The sequence below is a fragment of the Athene cunicularia genome (genome assembly GCF_003259725.1).
Source record: "Athene cunicularia isolate RWA chromosome 3 unlocalized genomic scaffold, athCun1 chr3_part1, whole genome shotgun sequence".
In the NCBI taxonomy this organism is placed as follows: Eukaryota; Metazoa; Chordata; class Aves; order Strigiformes; family Strigidae; genus Athene; species Athene cunicularia.
The window spans coordinates 32,021,342-32,041,004 of NW_020799097.1; the positions used below are offsets into that span (position 1 = coordinate 32,021,342).

General features: G+C 37.0%; 1 protein-coding gene across 8 annotated transcripts in view; it reads left to right on the forward strand.

The window, feature by feature from the left end:
• The window catches only part of COL19A1 (collagen type XIX alpha 1 chain), a 205,037-nt gene that overhangs the window by 168,491 nt on the left and 16,883 nt on the right, over positions 1-19,663 (forward strand). For all 8 annotated transcript variants that reach the window (XM_026846123.1, XM_026846122.1, XM_026846121.1 and 5 more), the window contains 14 exons: positions 197-250; positions 1,003-1,056; positions 2,964-3,017; positions 3,958-4,011; positions 6,051-6,095; positions 6,708-6,758; positions 6,856-6,900; positions 7,817-7,843; positions 10,799-10,852; positions 13,856-13,900; positions 16,025-16,069; positions 16,770-16,832; positions 18,364-18,399; positions 18,561-18,605. In XM_026846123.1, coding sequence (XP_026701924.1) covers positions 197-250; positions 1,003-1,056; positions 2,964-3,017; positions 3,958-4,011; positions 6,051-6,095; positions 6,708-6,758; positions 6,856-6,900; positions 7,817-7,843; positions 10,799-10,852; positions 13,856-13,900; positions 16,025-16,069; positions 16,770-16,832; positions 18,364-18,399; positions 18,561-18,605 — 672 coding nt within the window. The remainder of the gene's footprint in view (positions 1-196; positions 251-1,002; positions 1,057-2,963; positions 3,018-3,957; positions 4,012-6,050; positions 6,096-6,707; positions 6,759-6,855; positions 6,901-7,816; positions 7,844-10,798; positions 10,853-13,855; positions 13,901-16,024; positions 16,070-16,769; positions 16,833-18,363; positions 18,400-18,560; positions 18,606-19,663) is intronic.

Below are 19,663 nucleotides of genomic sequence, written 5' to 3' on the forward strand. Positions count from 1 at the left end.
GGGGGGGTGTTGGGGGGGAGGAACAAGGAAGGATGTCTGAACAAGTATATTGTGTAGGAGAGGGAAAGGACTGAAGGTAAGGCTTTGAGGTAAAATGAAGGAATGGTCACAAAGGCAGGAAGGAAGCCATTGAATAGATCAGATTCTGCCTGTGTCACAGAAATGGTTGTAACTTGGCTTTCTTTCTGTTCCTCAGGGTGATCCGGGCATAAGAGGTCCTCCAGGCATCCCTGGTAGAGAAGGGCCCAAGGTAAGTTTTCAAGAGAGTAGTTTACATTGCTTTATTGTTTGTTAAAAGGCCAGACTTTTACCTCTGACAGTTTTGACTTTTTTGTCTGATCCCTATCCCTGTAGCATCTGGGCAGCCTGAAGGTTCAAATGATATTTACAGTTCAGCCCTCTTTCTGTGTCAGTTTGCCTTTCCTCTCAGGAAAGTGAGTGAAATAGCCTGAGTTGTATCCTAAGCCAGAGGTAGCTCTTGTGTCTCGTGTCCATTAAAGCTAGCTCAGATTTGGCTGTCCAGTACTGAATTGCCATTTGTAGGCTTACTTTAGGTGGGTCTCATGCAAGAATCCAGTGGTGAAGAAGGAAACTTCCCACAGATTCCTCAACTGTCCAACAGCAGAACTGCCCCGTGCCCTTGCACCATGTTCCCATGGGAGTAAGACAGCCATTTCACTGGGACTTGAAGTTTCACTGACATAACCAAAATTCTGCTTCACTGCAATCGGATCAAATGCCACATTTAAGCTCTTAGGTATTAATAAGATCATCCCTTTTGGCTCGTTTGCTTACTAGGTAAAAAACCACTCATTTCACCTTGATGGGAGGTGTATTTTAAAGCTTTCAGGTAGTACTCAGCCTCTTTTTCTGTTGTAGGTACTATTGCTGTCAGGTCTTCATACTAGCAGGCATTAAATGTGGGGCATAAAATGCCCTACAGAGCATGAAATTCATTGTTCACTAATAGAAAGTATTTGTTTTAATGTTACATTTTCATAGGGAAGCAAAGGTGAACGTGGATTTCCTGGGCTTGCTGGAGAGAAGGGCGATGAGGTAAAATTATTTCATTTCTATAGTGGTTGTGTTCTTATCTGAACCTGAATAAAGGTCTGGACTGAAAATGAAATGTGCAGAATGTTACTCAGTTCCTTAAAACTACTGAGACGGTAAAGTATTGCTATAAATAGCCCACAATTCTGAATTTTCAAATGCTATTCTTCAATTAAATCACATCTATTTAAATTTTTGTGTGAGGATTTTTGCTCATTTGTATATTTTAAAGCCTCATGTACATTTAAATGCAAATTTTTAACAGCATAGGTTAGAGCAATAAATAGCCAAATGCCAAATATCTTCAAAAAATACTTAATGTTTTATAACATATTTGCTTTCATTGTGTCAGTTCCTCTTTAGAATTCACCTTCAAATACATCCCATTAAGCAAATACTATGATGGGAATGGTCATAGCAGCAATTACTGTTAAGTGGAAACTGGAAAATGTTTGAAGATACTGAATTGGAAATATTTGCAGTATTTTGCATCATATACTGCATTCTTAGAGTTACTTTTATGTTACTATGTAGAAGGAAAAATAGCCACATGACTTGCGCTGCTGAATCCAAAACAGTTGCTATAGCTTTCATTTTAAATTAAAATATTTGCAGTTAACAATTCAAGAGCAATTTCTGTCCAAAAGAAAAAGAAAATCACCAAAGCAGAAGCTATTAAACAAATGAAGATGAGTATATAAATTAATTTCCTAGAGACCTTATCCAACTGAATGAGTTAGAATAAGTAGTCTGTTACAAAATATCTGGTGAACACTTTGAAATTCCAAAATACTTAACTGGCACTGTTAAATACATGCCACTCTCTTGTAATTTGGGAGTGCTCGCTACAAGAGAAAGCACATGAAAAAAAGGGAAAAAAAATAGAGTTTATTGATTGAGGGTTTTGTAATTCTATATGAGCGTTTTACATTTCTTTAGTGCTAAAGTGATAAAATAGGACAAATTTTCAAGCAGTAGTAGAATGAGAATATTTTTTTTTTTTAATCTATGTTCATCAGGACCCTTGGCTTCCAAAAGTAAAGTTATATGAGGAGAAAAAAAAGATGCAGACTTCCCCCTTAGCCAGGCCTTCTTAAACATGTGTTTAACAGAAATAAGCCTTTTTTGAGGTGATTCCTCTTGTCAGAAGTTAGGCACCCTGTGAATCACTGCTGGGAGGAACCTATTTCCCTTTGTGGATTATAGGGGGAACTGAGAGCAATTAGCTCTCATTAGTACATGACTTCTACATGTCTAAAATTCCACCTAAGTCTGGCGTGGCAGAGGAGAGACTTCAGTGACACGCAGACTTGTCTCAAACCCCACTTTTATCCACTGTAGTAAATTGCATGTCTGTATGTTTAGTAAGTGGATACCAGAATCCATCGATTTCCAAGCAATCAAATAGAATAAGAGCAGGAAAGTAGGTCATTAAATGCTACAAAAAATGTCATGTTCCATTACCAAAAAAGCAAAATCTATAAATCAGGCAGAAAGCATCACTGCATTTAGGTAGCATCAGGTAACACTGAGAAGTCTCATATGTGTCTTCTCAACAGCAGAATAGCTTCTTAGTGTTAGAAAATAGAAAATTAATTTCTAAGGAAAAGGCAGATGTTCTGCTCTTATCTGCACAACCAAAGACAAAAAGATATACAGGACATAAGCTAACAATGTGAAAGATTGAAGGACAAGTAGTATCAGCCAGGCAAGAAGTTGCCTCTAACCTTGTTCAGTGAACCTTCCCACTCTTCCCTGCATGGTGGGAATTTTTTTCATTCCTAAAAGTAATGCTAACCTTTTAGGTGGAAACATGCTTCAATATAGTTAAAATACTGCTGGACATGCTGAATATAAGTAGGTTTTGGGGTGTGAGAGAAGAAATAGACATACGCTCTTTTACTTTCCAGGGCCTTCAAGGTGCTCCTGGACTGCCAGGCATACCAGGATCCAGCGGACCAGCTGTAAGTGGGTGTTATCACCTGTGATCTAATCTGGCTCTGCAGAGGTTGCTATAACTATCTAGTAAAACGTCATATTTTAGTTTCTTGTCCTTTCTTTTCTTTTTAAGAGAGTAATAATAAAATCCCACCCATACTGGCTCTAATAAAAGAAACTATGTTGTGAATTGATGTTACTGAAAATACTGTAATTGTCTGTGCTCAGAGTTTATGTAACTCAAGTGGGTTTGGAGCTTTGACATTGCTAGAGGCTCTGTGAGGTTACATGACTTACGATGTGCTAATTTTTAGTTAATTATGTATTTGTACCCAAGTTACAGTAATAGTGTTAGTAGTAAAAATCTAAAAATAATTCCAGCTAGGCATTCTGAAAACATTTAATTCTGAAACCAAGTAATCACTTGGTTTCATAATAAAAGAAAGTTTGAGAGTAAGCTGCCAATATTTAAAGTCACTGAAAATTACCATTTAAAATTTTTATATTTCTGGGAAAACTCCCCTTGGAATTTTTAAAATTTTATTTTCTATATACTGGATGAGATCACATTAGTATGATCACTATTCATTCCTAAATTGCTGACAGTACTAATGCTTCCCTTCTTTCAAAAATTGTAACACATTTTAGAAGTTTAATATTGAATATGTAAATCTGCATGTTAGCAATAAAGCATGATTCTTAGCAGTATCAAGAGGTGTTAAGGTCAGTTCATTTAGTATGCCAAGGTGAAAATGCAACCACAAACAAAAGTTTTATCCTTTAAAGGGCTTATCAGAAGGACACAGCTGGTGCATCAAACAGAAGAGATATTTAGACCTGGAGGAGAAGCATAATTAGGTTTAAGTGACCTTCAAAACAGTACAGGTTTTAAAAACTAAGCTGCAATGGAAAAATTCTGTGTTTCATTGTTTCTTAACTAACATAAACTGATCCTGTGTTGTGCAGGGAGTCACAGGAAGACCTGGACATCCTGGTCCAGCGGGTTCAAAAGGCGAAAAGGTATTCCTGCTTTTTAGTCTTGGTAAAGATCTGTGAAGGTTTTACAATCCCATTATGCCTCCTATGTTTTGGGGTTTTTTTTTTTTAATGTAAAGCACAAACAAGAATTTGACATACATTTTCAAATTATTTTTTATTTGTGTCTTAATACAAGTACTTTCCCCAAACTATGCCATACATAAGGGCTTATATTTTGAAGTGTAGTCCTCGTGGTATGTGTAAGTTGCAGATAATGTTCTGTAAGTGTGACATATTACATAAAATTTAGGAAGGTGAAAATACATTTGTGAAATAGTTACTGCTCTGCTCTGCTTCTCATTCTTTTACCAGTGTTTTAGTCAAAAGTAACTGCATACTTTGAAAGTGCTTCACAAGTCCTGAAAGTTATTGAGTATAGGTGATGCTGCAAAAATATATAAGCTTCCTTTACACTTAATTTACACTGTTATAGCACTGGGTTTTATCGATGTGCTTTTTATCAGGCACTTCATATTATACTTTGTAACTAAGACATCAAGTTCATTTCTTGGGTACAGATCAGTGACATACATCAGACACGAACTTAGTTTGCTACAAAATACTTTCTGGGACAAGTTCTTCATTTTGTATAAGAATATACTTTTCTGAAAGTTTTTTTTCAGCTTTACCCTGGCGTTTTCCAGGCATAGCACTTCCATATCAATGTATGAGATCCTACTAATACTCTACAAAACCTTGACTCTGGTACAAGTAAGAAAGGAAACTATTTTGTAGAGCTCTGAAATTATTTCAGTATAAAAACTGATTGAAAGCTATCTCCTTGCAGACCATAATAGCAAAAATTTACCACACTCATTTACTTTCATGTAACTGAATGCAAAACACAAGTCTTTAATAGTTCCTGGTTTACAGTTCGCACACAGGTGAGAATGAGAAACCACTGCTCGATAACTAGTGTCACATCGATCAAAATGGGCAAAAGTCAGATGGCTGAAGAGTGATGATGTAAATTGAAATACAGCCAGAGTAATTTCCTCCTCCTTTCTTCATCTGGGGAACATGTTTGGGAAATGATCAAATAACATGCTTTCTAAAGTATAGGATTTTTATCACTCTTTGGAGACTGACAGTTTCTATCAATTAGCAGGATCATTTGGAAATTATCCTAGTATAAACATTTAATAACAATTATATTTTTCTGGTGAGCTAATTATTGCCATTGAACACTTAATTTGACTTTTGCCACCTTAATAATTTTAAATATGCAGCCCAAGTGTCTCACAGACATATCTTTAAGAAGATCCAATGAAGTCAGTGAAAAATTCTGGCAGCCTTGTTCCAAATTATGCAGTGGTTTTAATTGAATTGTAGTGATGAGATTTTGAAAAGATCTTGTCTGGGAAATTTTATGTTGAAACCTTTGTAAGTCTGTACTGTTCAGAGACCCCACCATTCTGCTGGGGCAAAAACTCCAAAGTTTTTTTCTAAATATAAGTGCACATCAGCAGAACAGACTACAGATACAGGTAACCACAGATTAATATTTTACAGTAAAACCCAAAAGATATTAATTATATCTCTTATTAAAGAAGATCTTTATTCAGTGTGTTTCTAAATAAACTGAACTTCCAAAACTGTAGCTCTTCTTTATTTATCTGTGAATGATCAACTGAGGTTTGACTTTTGCAAAATAATAGACAAACCATAAAATGAATGCTAATCTGCCAGTAGCTTAGTAATTAACAACTCTTTGTTGTATTCCTTTCCCTCCTGGTATATATGAAGTGTTTCACAAACCAGGTTACCACTACTATTGCCACAAGGAAGTTACTACACATAAACATCAAGTAACTAACAAAATAAAAATAGTATAATGTAATGATTAATAACTTGCGTAAGGCTTAAGCAGGACCTGGGCAGGAGAATTTATTCTTGATATTACCTGCTCATATTGACTGTCTCTCTTGTATATTGTCATTATGGTTATCATAGCTTGGGTATGGAATAGATGTGGACATCAGTTGCAGTAAATGAGTTGTATGAATCTCTTGCTGTACTAGGGTAGCGAAGGTTCTCCTGGGAAACCTGGACCACCTGGGCCTCCGGTGAGACATTTTGGTTTATATTTTGGATGTTACATTAGGAAACAGTATACCTGTGAGTAAAATGTAATGTAATAGAAAGAACTGACTGTCAATCTAATATGCATTAATAGTGCAGGAAGACAATCAGTGTCTTTTTTCAAAAGGTTTCTGTATTCCTTTTTTCCTTGTGATTCATTGCTGAGTAAACCCATCCTAGAAACTTGGTCAAATGAGTCTTTGTTCTCTGATGTTATTAAAGTAATTTAGACAACTTGTGTACCTGAGATCAGGGAAGTCAGGAAAGCTAGGGAAGGTCTGTGGAGCTCACAAGACTCCAAATTAACTGGAATAGTACATAGTACAAAATTAATTCTGGAAAAATACAATAATAGTAAATATCAAAATATAATGTACACTGAGATTTACCAGTTTCTGGTTGCATAATTCAAAAAAAGTCCTAAGCTGCATTGATATGTGTCTTATGTTCTTATTGAAATGTCTGGAGTCGTTGAAAGAATGCTTGAGAACAAAACTGATATCACAGCTTTGCTGAGCCATGCAGCTTGAACAGGACAAGAGTTTTGCCTTCATAATACATAATTGTGACACTTACCTGGTTTTCATGTTTTAAAGGGTATGCCTTCCAATGAAAGAAATGGAATGAGCAGCTTGTATAAGCTCCAGGTATTTCTCTTTAATGTTGGGTTGTGGGTTGTTTTTTTTTTTTTTTCAATCTACACCTAATTTTGACCTAACTCAACTTTTAAATTTACTGTTACAGGGAGGTGTAAGTGTTGCCAGTTATCCAGGTCCACCAGGACCTCCAGTAAGTATTAAGAGAAACATAATTTCTAATAGTTAATTAACATAGTAACAGAGGGCTTGATTAGTTTCATGCAGTTATGGTAAGTGGCATGGAATTTGATTTTATATGTGAAAGACAGAAAAACTAAGGATAGGTTGGTATGTAATAAATCTATGTGATTTTATGTGTTTATCAAGCATTTTAGCCCATTTTGGAGAGTAGTTTATTTTGATTTAAGCATTTCACCCTAGCAAGTAAAGACTGCAAAAATAGTACATAATTTGTTATTGCACTCTCTAGTGAAAGTATCCTCGTATCTTAAAATGTGTAACATTGTATTTATGTTTAGTGATGGCATAGTTTTGCAATGGATTAAATTTGGTGCTGGAAATGAATTCTGATCTCAGTTCTGTCACTGATCACTGTGTGTAGCTACAGTGCAGAAAAATGTGTAAAACGGAGAATTATAGTGTGGCAGTAACACAGGGCTGCAGAGTGCAGATGTGCCACCTTACAGCTGGACACTGTCGCTTTGATTCTATGGAGTCAATGATACTGTATACTTATTTAGGTTCTCCTCCTTGTTAGTGTCATAGGCAAGCTCTACTGTTTTAAGGAGATTGTCATTTAGGTAAACCACATAAAAATGTTGTAGCCATCAGTGAGGTCTTTGTCCTTACATTATGTGCCACTTGTAGTCACGGGCTCGCATGGGACCTCAGAGCTGTCTTTCTCTGTATTGTGGAACAGCAAAACAAAAAAACAAATATTGCTAAGATTTTATACTAAATTAACCAGCTGAGAGGGCTGGACTTAATACTGATTCTAGATGCGCTGCATTAGCAAAGTACAGTCTTAATGCAGTAATGCAAAAAACCCATCTTACTGTATAACTGTTCTTTTAAAAATGTGTTTCCCCTTCTTTATTTCTTTGCAGGGTCCAAAAGGAGATCCTGGCACAGGGGTATGTATATATATTTTTGGTCATGATATAGAATTCCCCACATAGTTCAATACATGATCTGAGTCACAAGGGTGGAAGAGCCCATTAATGTACTTTAGCAGGTAGTTTACCTCCTGCAGAATTGGTACATCTGGGGGGGAAAAAAAAAAAAAAAAAAACCCACAACCTTCTGATTGCTAGGCTTGCAAATTTTGCAATTTCTGGTAAATAGTTCTAAGTGATAATATAATGAATGACTGAACATAGTATTAACTACTTGTGAATTTGTCTCTGCTGAGCTGTCCCTGGATATATCTTAAGAATAGAGAATGTGAAATAAAGATAGAAAATACCTTGAGATCTATTACATTGTTATCAACGTTAAATTTGAAAGTGCTAAGGAGAAGGGATAACGTGCTACATCATGCTGGCTAGTAACAACTAGAAACAGATGTTTTCTTTGGAAATGTCATGACAGTTACAGTACAATCACATTGCTCTGGTGAGCAAGATAATGATCATGGGAGCCCCTATACCTTTCAATTATGCAGTTTGACATTCAAAAGCAGATCTAGTTTAACTTTTTAATACTTTTTTCCTTTAACCGTTGTGTTATGTCCCTCTCATGTGATCTTTCTTTTAAAATTAAGAGGAGGGAAAGGGCAACTAGTGGAGGAATCTTGAGCAGTTGCATAGGGCTAGCTGCCAGGAGAATATAGATCCAAATCCTGACTGGGTGTACATTTTTCCCAACGTCCTTGACATCTGATGTAACTTGTCTTTCTAATAGAGAAACTATATTTGTCATTAGCTTGTGATTTGTCACTACAGTTCTTAGCCTTATGGTGGCAAAGTTGAAACTTACAGATATTGCATCTTGATGACTGGGCATCATTGAAAATACCCAAAAGATAATAGTAAAATTTGAGTATTGATGGTTTAGCCCCAAAAGTATGATAGTATAAAATGTAATTTTGAATTGATATTGTTTTAAAAATTGAATGGGTGTTTCCACAGCAGTAAAAATTTAAGCGCATCTTTATTACTTTTTTTAAAAAGTCTAAGAAACTTCACATAACTGCATAGTGGTACTTACAGCACTATAAAACTGCAAGGCAGTGAAACAGGTACTATTCCTTCATGGTCAGTGTGGGTAGAACTGTGTCCAGCAAACATCTTTTGAACTTCAGGCAGTATAACTGAATCAGGAAGAATACCAGGTAATGGAAATTGATGATAAAAATTTATTTTATAAAAGAAGTAAAAACAGAGCTAGTTAGGGAAAGAAAATTGTGCCCAGTCAGACTGCATTCCCCATGATCTTCTGATGAATTGTCTACTTGATAAAGGTCAGGAAGCCCTGAAAAATATTGGAGAGATCTTTTTTGAAACAAAATCACATCCCTCCCAGCATAGTAAAGAACATAGTAATGAACAGCTATGTCTGCTAACAAAACAAATTTCTACTTCAGAGAAATACTCTACAGAGTTTCTTAACGCATTGAGTTCATTCAGCCACTCAGGAGCTGACACGTGATCTCTCCAGCTGCTGTTGGGTCTTTAAATTGTTAGTCCTGGGCAAAATAAATAAGGGGATGGTTCAGCCAACATCTTGGATGCCTGGTAGTAAAGAATCAAGCCAGAGCACAACACAAAGACTGTTTAAAAGTCACTACAGACTGGCCTTGTCTGAACACATCAGGCCACAGTATTTGGAAGATGATGAGGAGTGTCTTCTCCTGTTGAAGGGTTCTTGTCTTCTGACTTGGGTCCATATAATGGAGCCTTTCTCTTCAGTGTCAGTGTAAAACTAATGAGAAGTGTCTCTACTCATGAAAGCAGCATGCCAGTACCATTCAGTTGTATCTATTTTCCTACTAGTGCAGGCACAGTATGTACATAAAACCAGCAGAATTAAATGTAGCTACCTCAGACTAACCCAGCCAAGACCAAAGTGCTATGGGAAGGTAATTTTTAAGAGCTGGCTAGGACTTAATCTATCATGAAGGTGCATAATCTCCTCTCATCCAACCTGTGCAGGGCCTAGGATCATGTTTGATTCCTTGACAAGTGTTAATGGAGACCCAGCTATATGAAAAAGTAAACTTTGATCTATGAACCAGTGTGCTAACTGTGCTCCTCAAGGACAATAAGAAACCCAAAAGAGAACCTCAGCACTCACAGCAAATTATGAAGTTGTGAGATAGGTTCTTAAAATAGTTGATTAATAAGAAGTCACAAAGCCTCTTTTTTTCTCTTTCACCATAATGCCCAGAAATGAATACGTCTTTCTGTAACAGCATCCCACTTCCTACTCAGGAAGCACCATCTCCCAGAATTTAGGTGTGGAAAGTGAGATCTACCAGAAACTTCATAAAATCCAGACAGGAATTCTCTATATCTTTTAATTTACCTGAGAATTGCTGAAATATTGGAGTTGTTGTCTGTAGTTTAAATCTCTGGTAATTTATCAGTTTTCTTTGAAAACAGAAAAAGAATTAAAAGGGCCTTCTCACTCTACACGTTAAACTGCAAAACTTTAAGACCTACACGGGACCTAGCCTGTGTGTCCCCTGCTAAGGACTAAGCTTTGTTTAGAGAACAGAGCAGACTTGCTTGAAGGTTGGTTCTCAGGTTGACAGCATATGCTATATACCCCAGGGCTCTACTGCCTTGGAGGTGCTTTAGAGCTGACCTTGGCTTGCAGGAATACAGGAGGGGAGTCTTCCGGATTACATTCTTCATCAAAATTAAAACCATCGATCCAAATACTCACACAGTGCCTCTGGGAAAAGCTTAATTCACAGACCACTAAAGCAGGGCATAACAAAACCTGTTCACCTGAGAACTCGTTGTCTGTTCTACTATTCTCAAATAATCTGCTGTTGTTTGTTGTTCAAGATTTCTCATGTATAGTACAGAAATTCTAATGTATGCAATCCTTTTTAATTAAAAAAAAAAAAATAAAAAAATCAGGGAGACCCAGGACCAATGGGATTACCAGGACTGGAAGGACTCCCAGGGGAAAAGGTAGGACTCTTAAAAAGAAGTCATGGCTGGCAACTATATGCAGCTAAATGTTTTCTGAAACCTTGTTTGAAATTTTTTTTTTTTTTTTGTAAGCTAATGTTTCTGTGTGAAAAGTATTTGCATATAGATATATATATATATATATATATATATCCTTTTTTGCTTTACTGTGTATATAAATCATATGCTCACCCAACATAAAATTTCATTTTCCACAAATGGAGAATTGTATGTGGGAGGTCTTGTAATATTTTGTTTTCTTAACTTGATAGAATACTACCATATGCTATATTACATATAGTACATACTATATATAACTATATTACTTGATAGTAATATAGTTAACATGTTCCTAAGTATGGTCACTAGTTCTTGTTCTCTGTTGAATATCATCTTATGCTTACAATCTCTCTGTCGTATTCTAAGATTTACATCATAGCTACAAATCTGAAGAGAAGTTTGTACTTGAATTAGTCTGGACCTAGTGCATGCAAGACTTCCATACAAAAAAAAAAAGACTATTTCAGATGAGTGTAAAAATGTAGAAAAGAGTAAAAGAGACTATTTCCCTACAGTTCCTGTTGCATTTCATCCTGCTCCAAAGTGAGCAAAAATTTCTTCTCTTGGGCTGTTGCTCATTATTCTAAAAAAGTCCCCTAGTTTCTGTTTTGCTTTTGTAGCACTCTGTACTACGTGTATGATGCCACCACAGCACATCCCAAACCGTATCATACTCCCCAGCTCCTTCCTGTAGTTCAAGTCTGCATTCAGGTGCTAGGAAATGATCCTTTCCTTCAGCTGATGGCATGTTTCAGCCTCACAAGTTGTGGAGGCTGATACGAATTTAGAGAAAAGCTTATCATGAAATGCTAAAAATGTCAAGATTTTGATACTCATTTTTTAATATGACAAAGTACAAAAAAAATCAGCAGAGAAATGAAAAAAAATATGTAAATATATTTATGTCAATGAAAACAATTTGATTTTGCACATATCTTCTAAATTTAAGAAGAAAAAATTACTTTTTTTCTGAAAATTTAATATTTAGCTTTATGAATTACATGTTACTTACTAGCTTCATAAAAAAATAATTTACTGAAACTTAGTTTAAATCAAAAAACAATGTAAGTGAAAATTTTCTCTCAGTATCACTATGCATTACTCCTTGTGCAGTAAGTCAGAGGTGACAAGATCTAAGGTAGATGTCTATACTAGATGTTTAAATTACATGAGATAATTCTTTCTCTGGACGAGTATAATTTACAAGCATTAAAGACTAGTTTGATTTTAAAATGAACAAACACAGGGAGATATTGCAGGTCTGAGACAAAGTGTGGACAAGAATTAAATAAAGAGAATAAACAGTGGAGCAGATCATATAAACAAGCTGAGTGTTTGGCTCTTTCTCAAAGTAAAAATATCCTTTCCTTAACTAAATTTGGTCAAAATTCCACATTTCTGGTACAAGTAAGTGAATAGACTCTCAGAGTCTGTGTGCCAATTTCAACAGTATAGTTCATGCTGGTTTTTAATTTAGAGCTATTAGGTACATTTGTATAGCAAAATGCCATCTTCCACAGACAATGTTGGCTGTAATTTCATGGTAATTTCATGAACTGGTTTAACAACTTTGTGTCTTTGGAGCAAAATGTCCCTTCCCTCAGCTGTGCTGACACAGTGGTTTGTGCAGCCACACTGCGAACCGTATTGCTGAAAGGACCAGAATAACCCTTAAAAGAAAAAAGTTGTAGGGGAAGTGTTAGGAATTTCTAGCTTCACTGTCATATCCAGCCTATAGGGAAAACACCACTACACAAGTTCTGGGTCCAGAGTGCAGTGAGTGCTCCAGCCAGTATACCCTGCTGCAGTTACTCAGTGCTCAAGTGTTCCTGAGGTGTGTGTTGTGTTCTTCACTGATGGGTGAACTTGCATTGGCTTCTTTTAGCCTCCAGAGCAAGAAAGGTTGAACTGTGGCCAGTAAGCAAGCTTCTCCCTCTGGACATAAGGTCAGACATTTAACCTGTCATCCATCTATACTTTGTGTAATGGGGTTCAGTGTTTCTAATTACCAGAATTATCATTGCACTACCTGAATAAAATTATGAGGATGAGACAAATCAGCATTAGGTAAAAGAACAGAAACCAGAAATCCCAGCATCTCCTAGGGCTCTTCTGTGCAACAGAATGTGGCTATAGCTATGTTGGTGGAGCGCTTGCAAAACAGCTCCAGGCAACAAACTCATCTCACAAAAATATTTACCTGTTAGTATGGCTTTAACTGTGCCAGGGCTTTTCTGATGTGATTATAGAAACTAGGAGCCTAAATTTTTTTCTTACATTGTTAACCAATGTTATACTAACAGAGTGTAGTGCCACAGACCAATACATGTCAGCAGTGGGTTAGGGCAGATCTCACTGTGTAGTTTTACTACTCATGAGCTCCATAACTCATCAGCTTCAGCACAAAAGCCATTGACTTAGCTTAAAGCACAGACAAAGGTGGCTGTATGCTAAAAGGATAAACTTTGCCCTGAAAGGACCATGGCACAAGCAAATCAAGGATGCAGCAAATGGATGACTGGGTGGCAGGAAGGCAAAAACTTACTTGAAAGATGCATCTTAAATATGGAGGTGTGGATAGGATAGTGAATCACCCTATGTGAGTTTTGGTCATTGTCATGACCACAAATTATAATTATTTGTAAAACTACAGGTAAGTCGAGGACTTTCCACCCCTTTTCAAGGAAGGCCTTAAGCAGAGGAGAAGGAATAGCATGAAAATTATTACGTTATACAAGAGAACCTAAACAAAGGATTTAAGTTACTTGCTCAGGTCTGTATAATGAGTCAGTGGCAGAGCTAAATATTAGCGTTTAGCATAGTCTGGCTCTTGTCCTCATTTTCACTTCACTGAATAATCCTTCCTCAGGTTTTAATGGGAGTCCACAAACAAACTTCTGTTTTGAGTGTTACCATTTAAGTTTTGATTTATCTTTTCTTCAGGGTGACCGTGGGCCAGCTGGCACACCAGGAGTAGCAGGGACACCGGTACGTATGTTCATTGAAGAGAACTCAGTTTGTTAGAAGCTGAAAAAACAGGTCAAGCAAGGTGATGAGCTGTAATCTTGATCACTGTGGATCACCAGCGCTCGGCTAATGCTTTATAGGCAGTTATGAAAATCATGTGGTTTTCCTAAAGAGAGTTCATATTATTATTAAAGTGATGGGAGGAATGATGTGTGAATACATGATAAAGTTGGAATTTGAAGCTGCATATGCTTAGTTAAGAAAGCATATGAGATTCTTCTCATTGTCTCAGTTTAATATAGATAAAGATATTTTCTGTGTTCCTGGGCATGCACAAATTTCTGAGCATCTTTCTATCACAAAGAAAAACTATGAACATTAGTTAGTATCTGCATATCAAGTCAATCAAACATTTGCTTTAAGGGAATGCTTTGTCAGCTATTTACGTGTGGTATTCAGAGAAGTTTCTGAAAGTCATCCAGAAACTTTGTTGTAGGTGAAAGTAAATGTAATTAATGATAAATTGAAATTATAATTACTCATTTGTGTTCCTAAAGGAAATGAAGACAACTTTTTTTTAGATTGCATTCACAGTTTAATAAAAAGGTTTATCCATATTTCAGCAGGCAATATGGAGTTATTTATATGCAAATACATTTATTATTAAATTTGGGCAGCTACCAATCCATTCAGGAGCTGTTTTTAAATTATAAATGTGTGTTTTGTGAAACGAAGAGAAGTTTGTGTCTATGCACTCCCATTTCCATTAGCCACTGATTTAGTCCATTTATTGTAAGTTCCGAGAGAGTACTTCAGCTTAAATAGCTTAATTTAGTTAAGTTCTCCTAAAACAAAGAAAATTGCACATTTAAGGAGAAAAAGAGTATTATTTCTCTGAGTTTTATAGCCCATGTTATAAGAGTTTCAAAGTTTGTTTCTCTGAAATGTATTTCATGCTGTGAATCAATAATGCAGTAGCCAGTCAGGGTGATCACAGTTGTTCATTCCCTGTGTATTTCCCACTGAATATGTTCCAAGTCTTATTATTGTTGCTCTCTATTCTAACTGGATGTGAAATATTTAATGAGTTCCCTTCATCAGTGGTGGAGTGGCATTCTGTTGATTACATTTAATTCTAATAAAATCCACTGAAATAAATTACTTGCTTTAACATTTTATGCTAAGCAGTTTTAATTAACAAATTAATAGATGTTTGAGAAACAATATTTTTCAGTAGTCTCTGAAGAGTTTTTGAAATATATCCACATATATTATTGGAAGATAATTTGTCATCCTTGCCTGGCATTATTCCCTAGATTAAATAGTGGACCCTTTTTCCCATTTGAGAATATAAACCTGTCATTTTAGCTTTGAGTTTTTGCTGAGTAGGATATCAGGGAAGCTTGGACTGAGATTCTGCAAGAATTGCCACCAATGCTAATTTCCTCAGCATGAATCCTCAGTCCTTTTGTCCCTGAAGTTGTCACTGGCGTTGATGTGTTAGATCCCTCACTTGTACAGGTCAGCTGAGGACCCAGTCTAAGGATATTTCTGGGAAATATAGATTCAAAGTAACAGATTCTTGTCTGAGGCTGAACCAGATAGATTGTTATAAGCAAGGCATCATTTAAAAAAAAAAACCAAAAAAAACATATAAATGATGAAATGAGAAAGGATTGTGAATTCTGGAAGGCTGAACATGAAATGACAATAAAAGTGACCGAAAAAGAGCAGGAAGAAAATTTGCAAAAGGCATTAAGTCAGTAATAAACTCACCTTTAATAAAATAAGGACTAGGAAGTACATGAAGGAAAGAATCTTGATTTCACATATACAGTGATAAACTTTGATCTGACTCTTACTTCTCAAGAAGGAAATCATGATGTTGTAAAAGAAAATGTCATTAAAACATTATCTCAGTATTCAGAAAGGGTAAAGAAGACCAAGTGATTGAATTATGTTGTACACAAGAGCCAGATTCACATGGCACAGATATATAAAAAAACAATAATTCCTCTCTTAAAGCATTTAATGAACAGTAACATGAATATTTCACTCAAATATATATCTTCTCTTATTTTTGACCTAGGACAAATTATGTTTTGCTTCCTAGTAATTTGAATTTGTAATGTTCTCTTTTTGCAGGGAAAACCGGGATCTCCCGGATCCCCAGGGATGCCAGGGGAACCTGTAAGTACATGTACTGGGTCTGGCTGAACTGGAATTGGTTTTCCCCTACAGCAGCCCTCACGGTGCTGTGTTTTATGCTGGGAGCTGGCAGGGTGTTGGTAGCACCCTGGTGTTGTGGCTACTGCTGAGCAGTGCTTACACAGCACCAAGGCTCTTTCTGATATTTCCCCCAGTGGGACGGGGTGGGCAAGATCTTGGGAGGGGACACAGCCAGGACAACTGACCCAAACCGACCAAAGGGATATTCCAGACCATGTGACGTCTGCTCAGCATAAAGCTGGGAGAAAGGAGGAAGGGGGTGGGGTCACCCTTGGTCCTCCGAGACAACCACTACGGGTATGGGAGCCCTGCTCCTGAGAAGGCCCGACATCGCCCGTCCATGGGAAGTAGAGACTAAATCTGTTTGCTTTTGCTTCCGCGCGCGGACTTTTGCTTTGCTTTGCTTATATTAAAACTGCTTTTGTTTCACCCACAAGGGTTAGTTTATCTTCTTTCCCCTCTTTACCCTATTGAGAAAACAAGGGGAAAGGGGGTGGGGTGGGGAAGTGATAGAGCGACTTGGTGGATACCTGGCATTTAGCCAGAGTCAAACCATCACAGTACAGATTTAAGTTTTGGAGTCTTATGAATACACAAATATTTTAAACACTGAATGCAAGGTTTTACATGCAGATTTATATGTGTGTTTTCTTTTTCTTAGGGTGAAAGAGGACCTATAGGAGATATAGGCTTCCCTGGGCCAGAAGGGCCACAAGGAAAACCAGTAAGCAATTTTATACTGAATATATATGTTCATTACAAAAAGATGTGTCTTAATTTTTCAGAAGTTACAAAATAAATGAGATTACACCCTGCCTTGTGTTAAGTAGGTAACATATGAAGAACTCTTAGACCTTCAGTGCTCAATATTAACCATCCAGTCAAAAATTCCTGGTATGGTGGTGTTTTAGTAGTTATTGTTACTGAGATATTGCCTTTAAAGGTCCTTTGGATCCTGCTGACATGAAGGATCCTCTTGTGTTTTTCAGAAGGAGAATATTAACCCAGATACTCAGCACAGTCCATAAAGGATGGGGTGACAAAACGCATTCTCTGTTTCAGTTTAGATAGAGAAGTGTGTGCTTTGTGACTCTGAAAAAAACTTCATAACACTTCTGTATACAGATGATGCAGCACGGCAGCTGAAGCATTTGCTGTTCACTTAGGCTATGTCTAATCTGACCTCTTTATTTAACAGAAGTGTGACAGCAGTGTAGTCAGCACTGTCTGAGCTGGTTTAAAACAACCTAGTTTATATTCTAGAAGTGCTTCGGCTAGGATAACACAGAACTCATTATCTTCCCCAAAGCTTGATGTTTTGGGGACAAGCTTGAGAAGCAGACCATTTCAGTTTGTCAGCACATCTCCACATTATGCTTCTGTCTCGAAAGAAGAGACAGTTTCTGTAACTTCAGCAGCAGCTTGGCCCAAGGTGGCTCATATGTGCAAAACTCTGCTTTGCAGTATGAGAGGGAAGGAAATATTCCTGATGTCTTCCCTGATGCAAGACCTTCTTTCTCACGCAGTGAAACAGCTGTGACTTTGCTGCATACGCAGATACACATATATCCTAGTAAATTAAACCATGCAGAGCATTTATCTAGCAATTATCTGTCATTGTGCAATTGTTAGCATGTGTTTAGCCCATGCCAACTAGGACTCTCAGATAATGCCACATTCCCGTTGGGGGATAATGTGAGCCTGGGACTGTTTGCAGCAGGTGGTATGAGTGAGACCACCCTCTTTTGGGAAGGAAATATGTTTAGCCCAGAAGGCTGAAGCTGTGCTGTGCCACAAGTCCTAACAACAAAAGAATGGATCTGGACACTTACTATTAAGGCATAATCTCTGTAACAGCAGAAGGGTAATAGAGCATCAGGGCTAATATGTACAGTTATATGGTTAGATGACTATCTGGAACTAGAAAAGTGCATGTATGGGTCCATATTCCATGTTTGCAGAATTTCCTTATAACTCGTCGTTGAAAGTTTTGTGCCCATTAAAGTTCATGCACACCTTGATGCTGAAGATGATTATTGCTCTGCTCTCAGCTCATATTTAATATGCTTGCAGTTCAGTACCACCCTGAGCTCTGTTATTTCACTTCTCAATTCTATTTGTATTTCTATATAGTAACCACACTGCCGCCCCTGCAGCTTCAGAATATATACTGAAATCACCACTAAACATTGAGCTTTATATTTTTAAAATGCATATCCATAAGCATATTTATATTGTTATGGGTTTTTTTATAGGGAATCAACGGAAAAGATGGATTGCCAGGTCCTCCGGTAGGAAAACGTGCTTTTGCATGCTAGTATATTTTATTCTTCACAAATAACATAGCTGTTAATCCTAGGCAGTTGCTTTCAGTTCTGCTAATAGATGAATATACAAAAAAACCCAAACCTTTAAGTAATATGTTTGTCTATTTTCAAAAACAATTTTTCAGGGTGCTGTGGGGAGACCAGGAGACAGAGGACCCAAAGGAGAACGTGTAAGTTACTTGCTTTAATTTTTTTTTTCTTTTTACTGAGTATGTAAGAACCTCATCAATTCATATTTCCCAGGCAAAACCAAGAAATTAATTCTCTGCGAACTTTCAACAGTCTCTTGGACAACTAAGAGGTTTAGTCATAGACACCACTTTAAGGAATTAGAATTGAATTGGCTTCTGCATTTAGAAAACACATTTTATAGACTTTCTAACAGAGTTGGCCTGGACAGCATAAATTGATCAATAGGTTGAAAATTGGAAAGTAGCTAATCCTGTTGTGATGCTGTCAGACTTTGCAAGAGCTATCTATAACGATTAACCCAGCATCATCCCTGGGATCTTTGTATGTCACACACAAACCATGTTTTGCATAAAACAAGCTTGTTACACTCAGGCAGCAGGAATGCCAGTGCAATGCCTTACTGCTTCCCAAAATATTTAGACAATTCTGTTCATGGTAACAAGATCATGGTGGGCAGGAATCATTACAGAAGGTGAGAAACTCTCTTATTTGTAGAGCAAAGGGAGTCATAGCACATACTCTGCTCCTGTTGTAATATTGCTAAAGCCCTGATGTCCTAATCCAATTGATACCACATTTATTTGATCAATCAGAAAAGCACCTGTCTAATCTGGAAAAGGAAATGCTGCTTTATGACACCGAGCAGGCCATTATTACATGAATTGTCCCTTAAAAAAATTAACATTTTGCAGTGTTCTCTTTCTGGACAAAACTTTACTTTTACTTTAAGGACAAAAGTAAAAAGTAAAAACCTTCTTATTGTACCACCTATTGCGTACTGCATTACACCACTCAGCCTTCACCTTCTCAGTGTCAGCCTATCTGAATACCCTACAAACAGTACTGTACACATACATCCAGAAGAGGAGGCTGGACCTGTAAGTGCATGACCTTGAAACATAGGGAGGAGGATGTTGAAAAAGTCTGTGAGAAACAGAGACACAACCTTAACTTGCTTCATCAGAGTGAAGCCTGGGAAGCATCAGGGTAAGAGAAGAGGGTGTATTTATTCCAGTCTCACTGGTGACAGAGTACA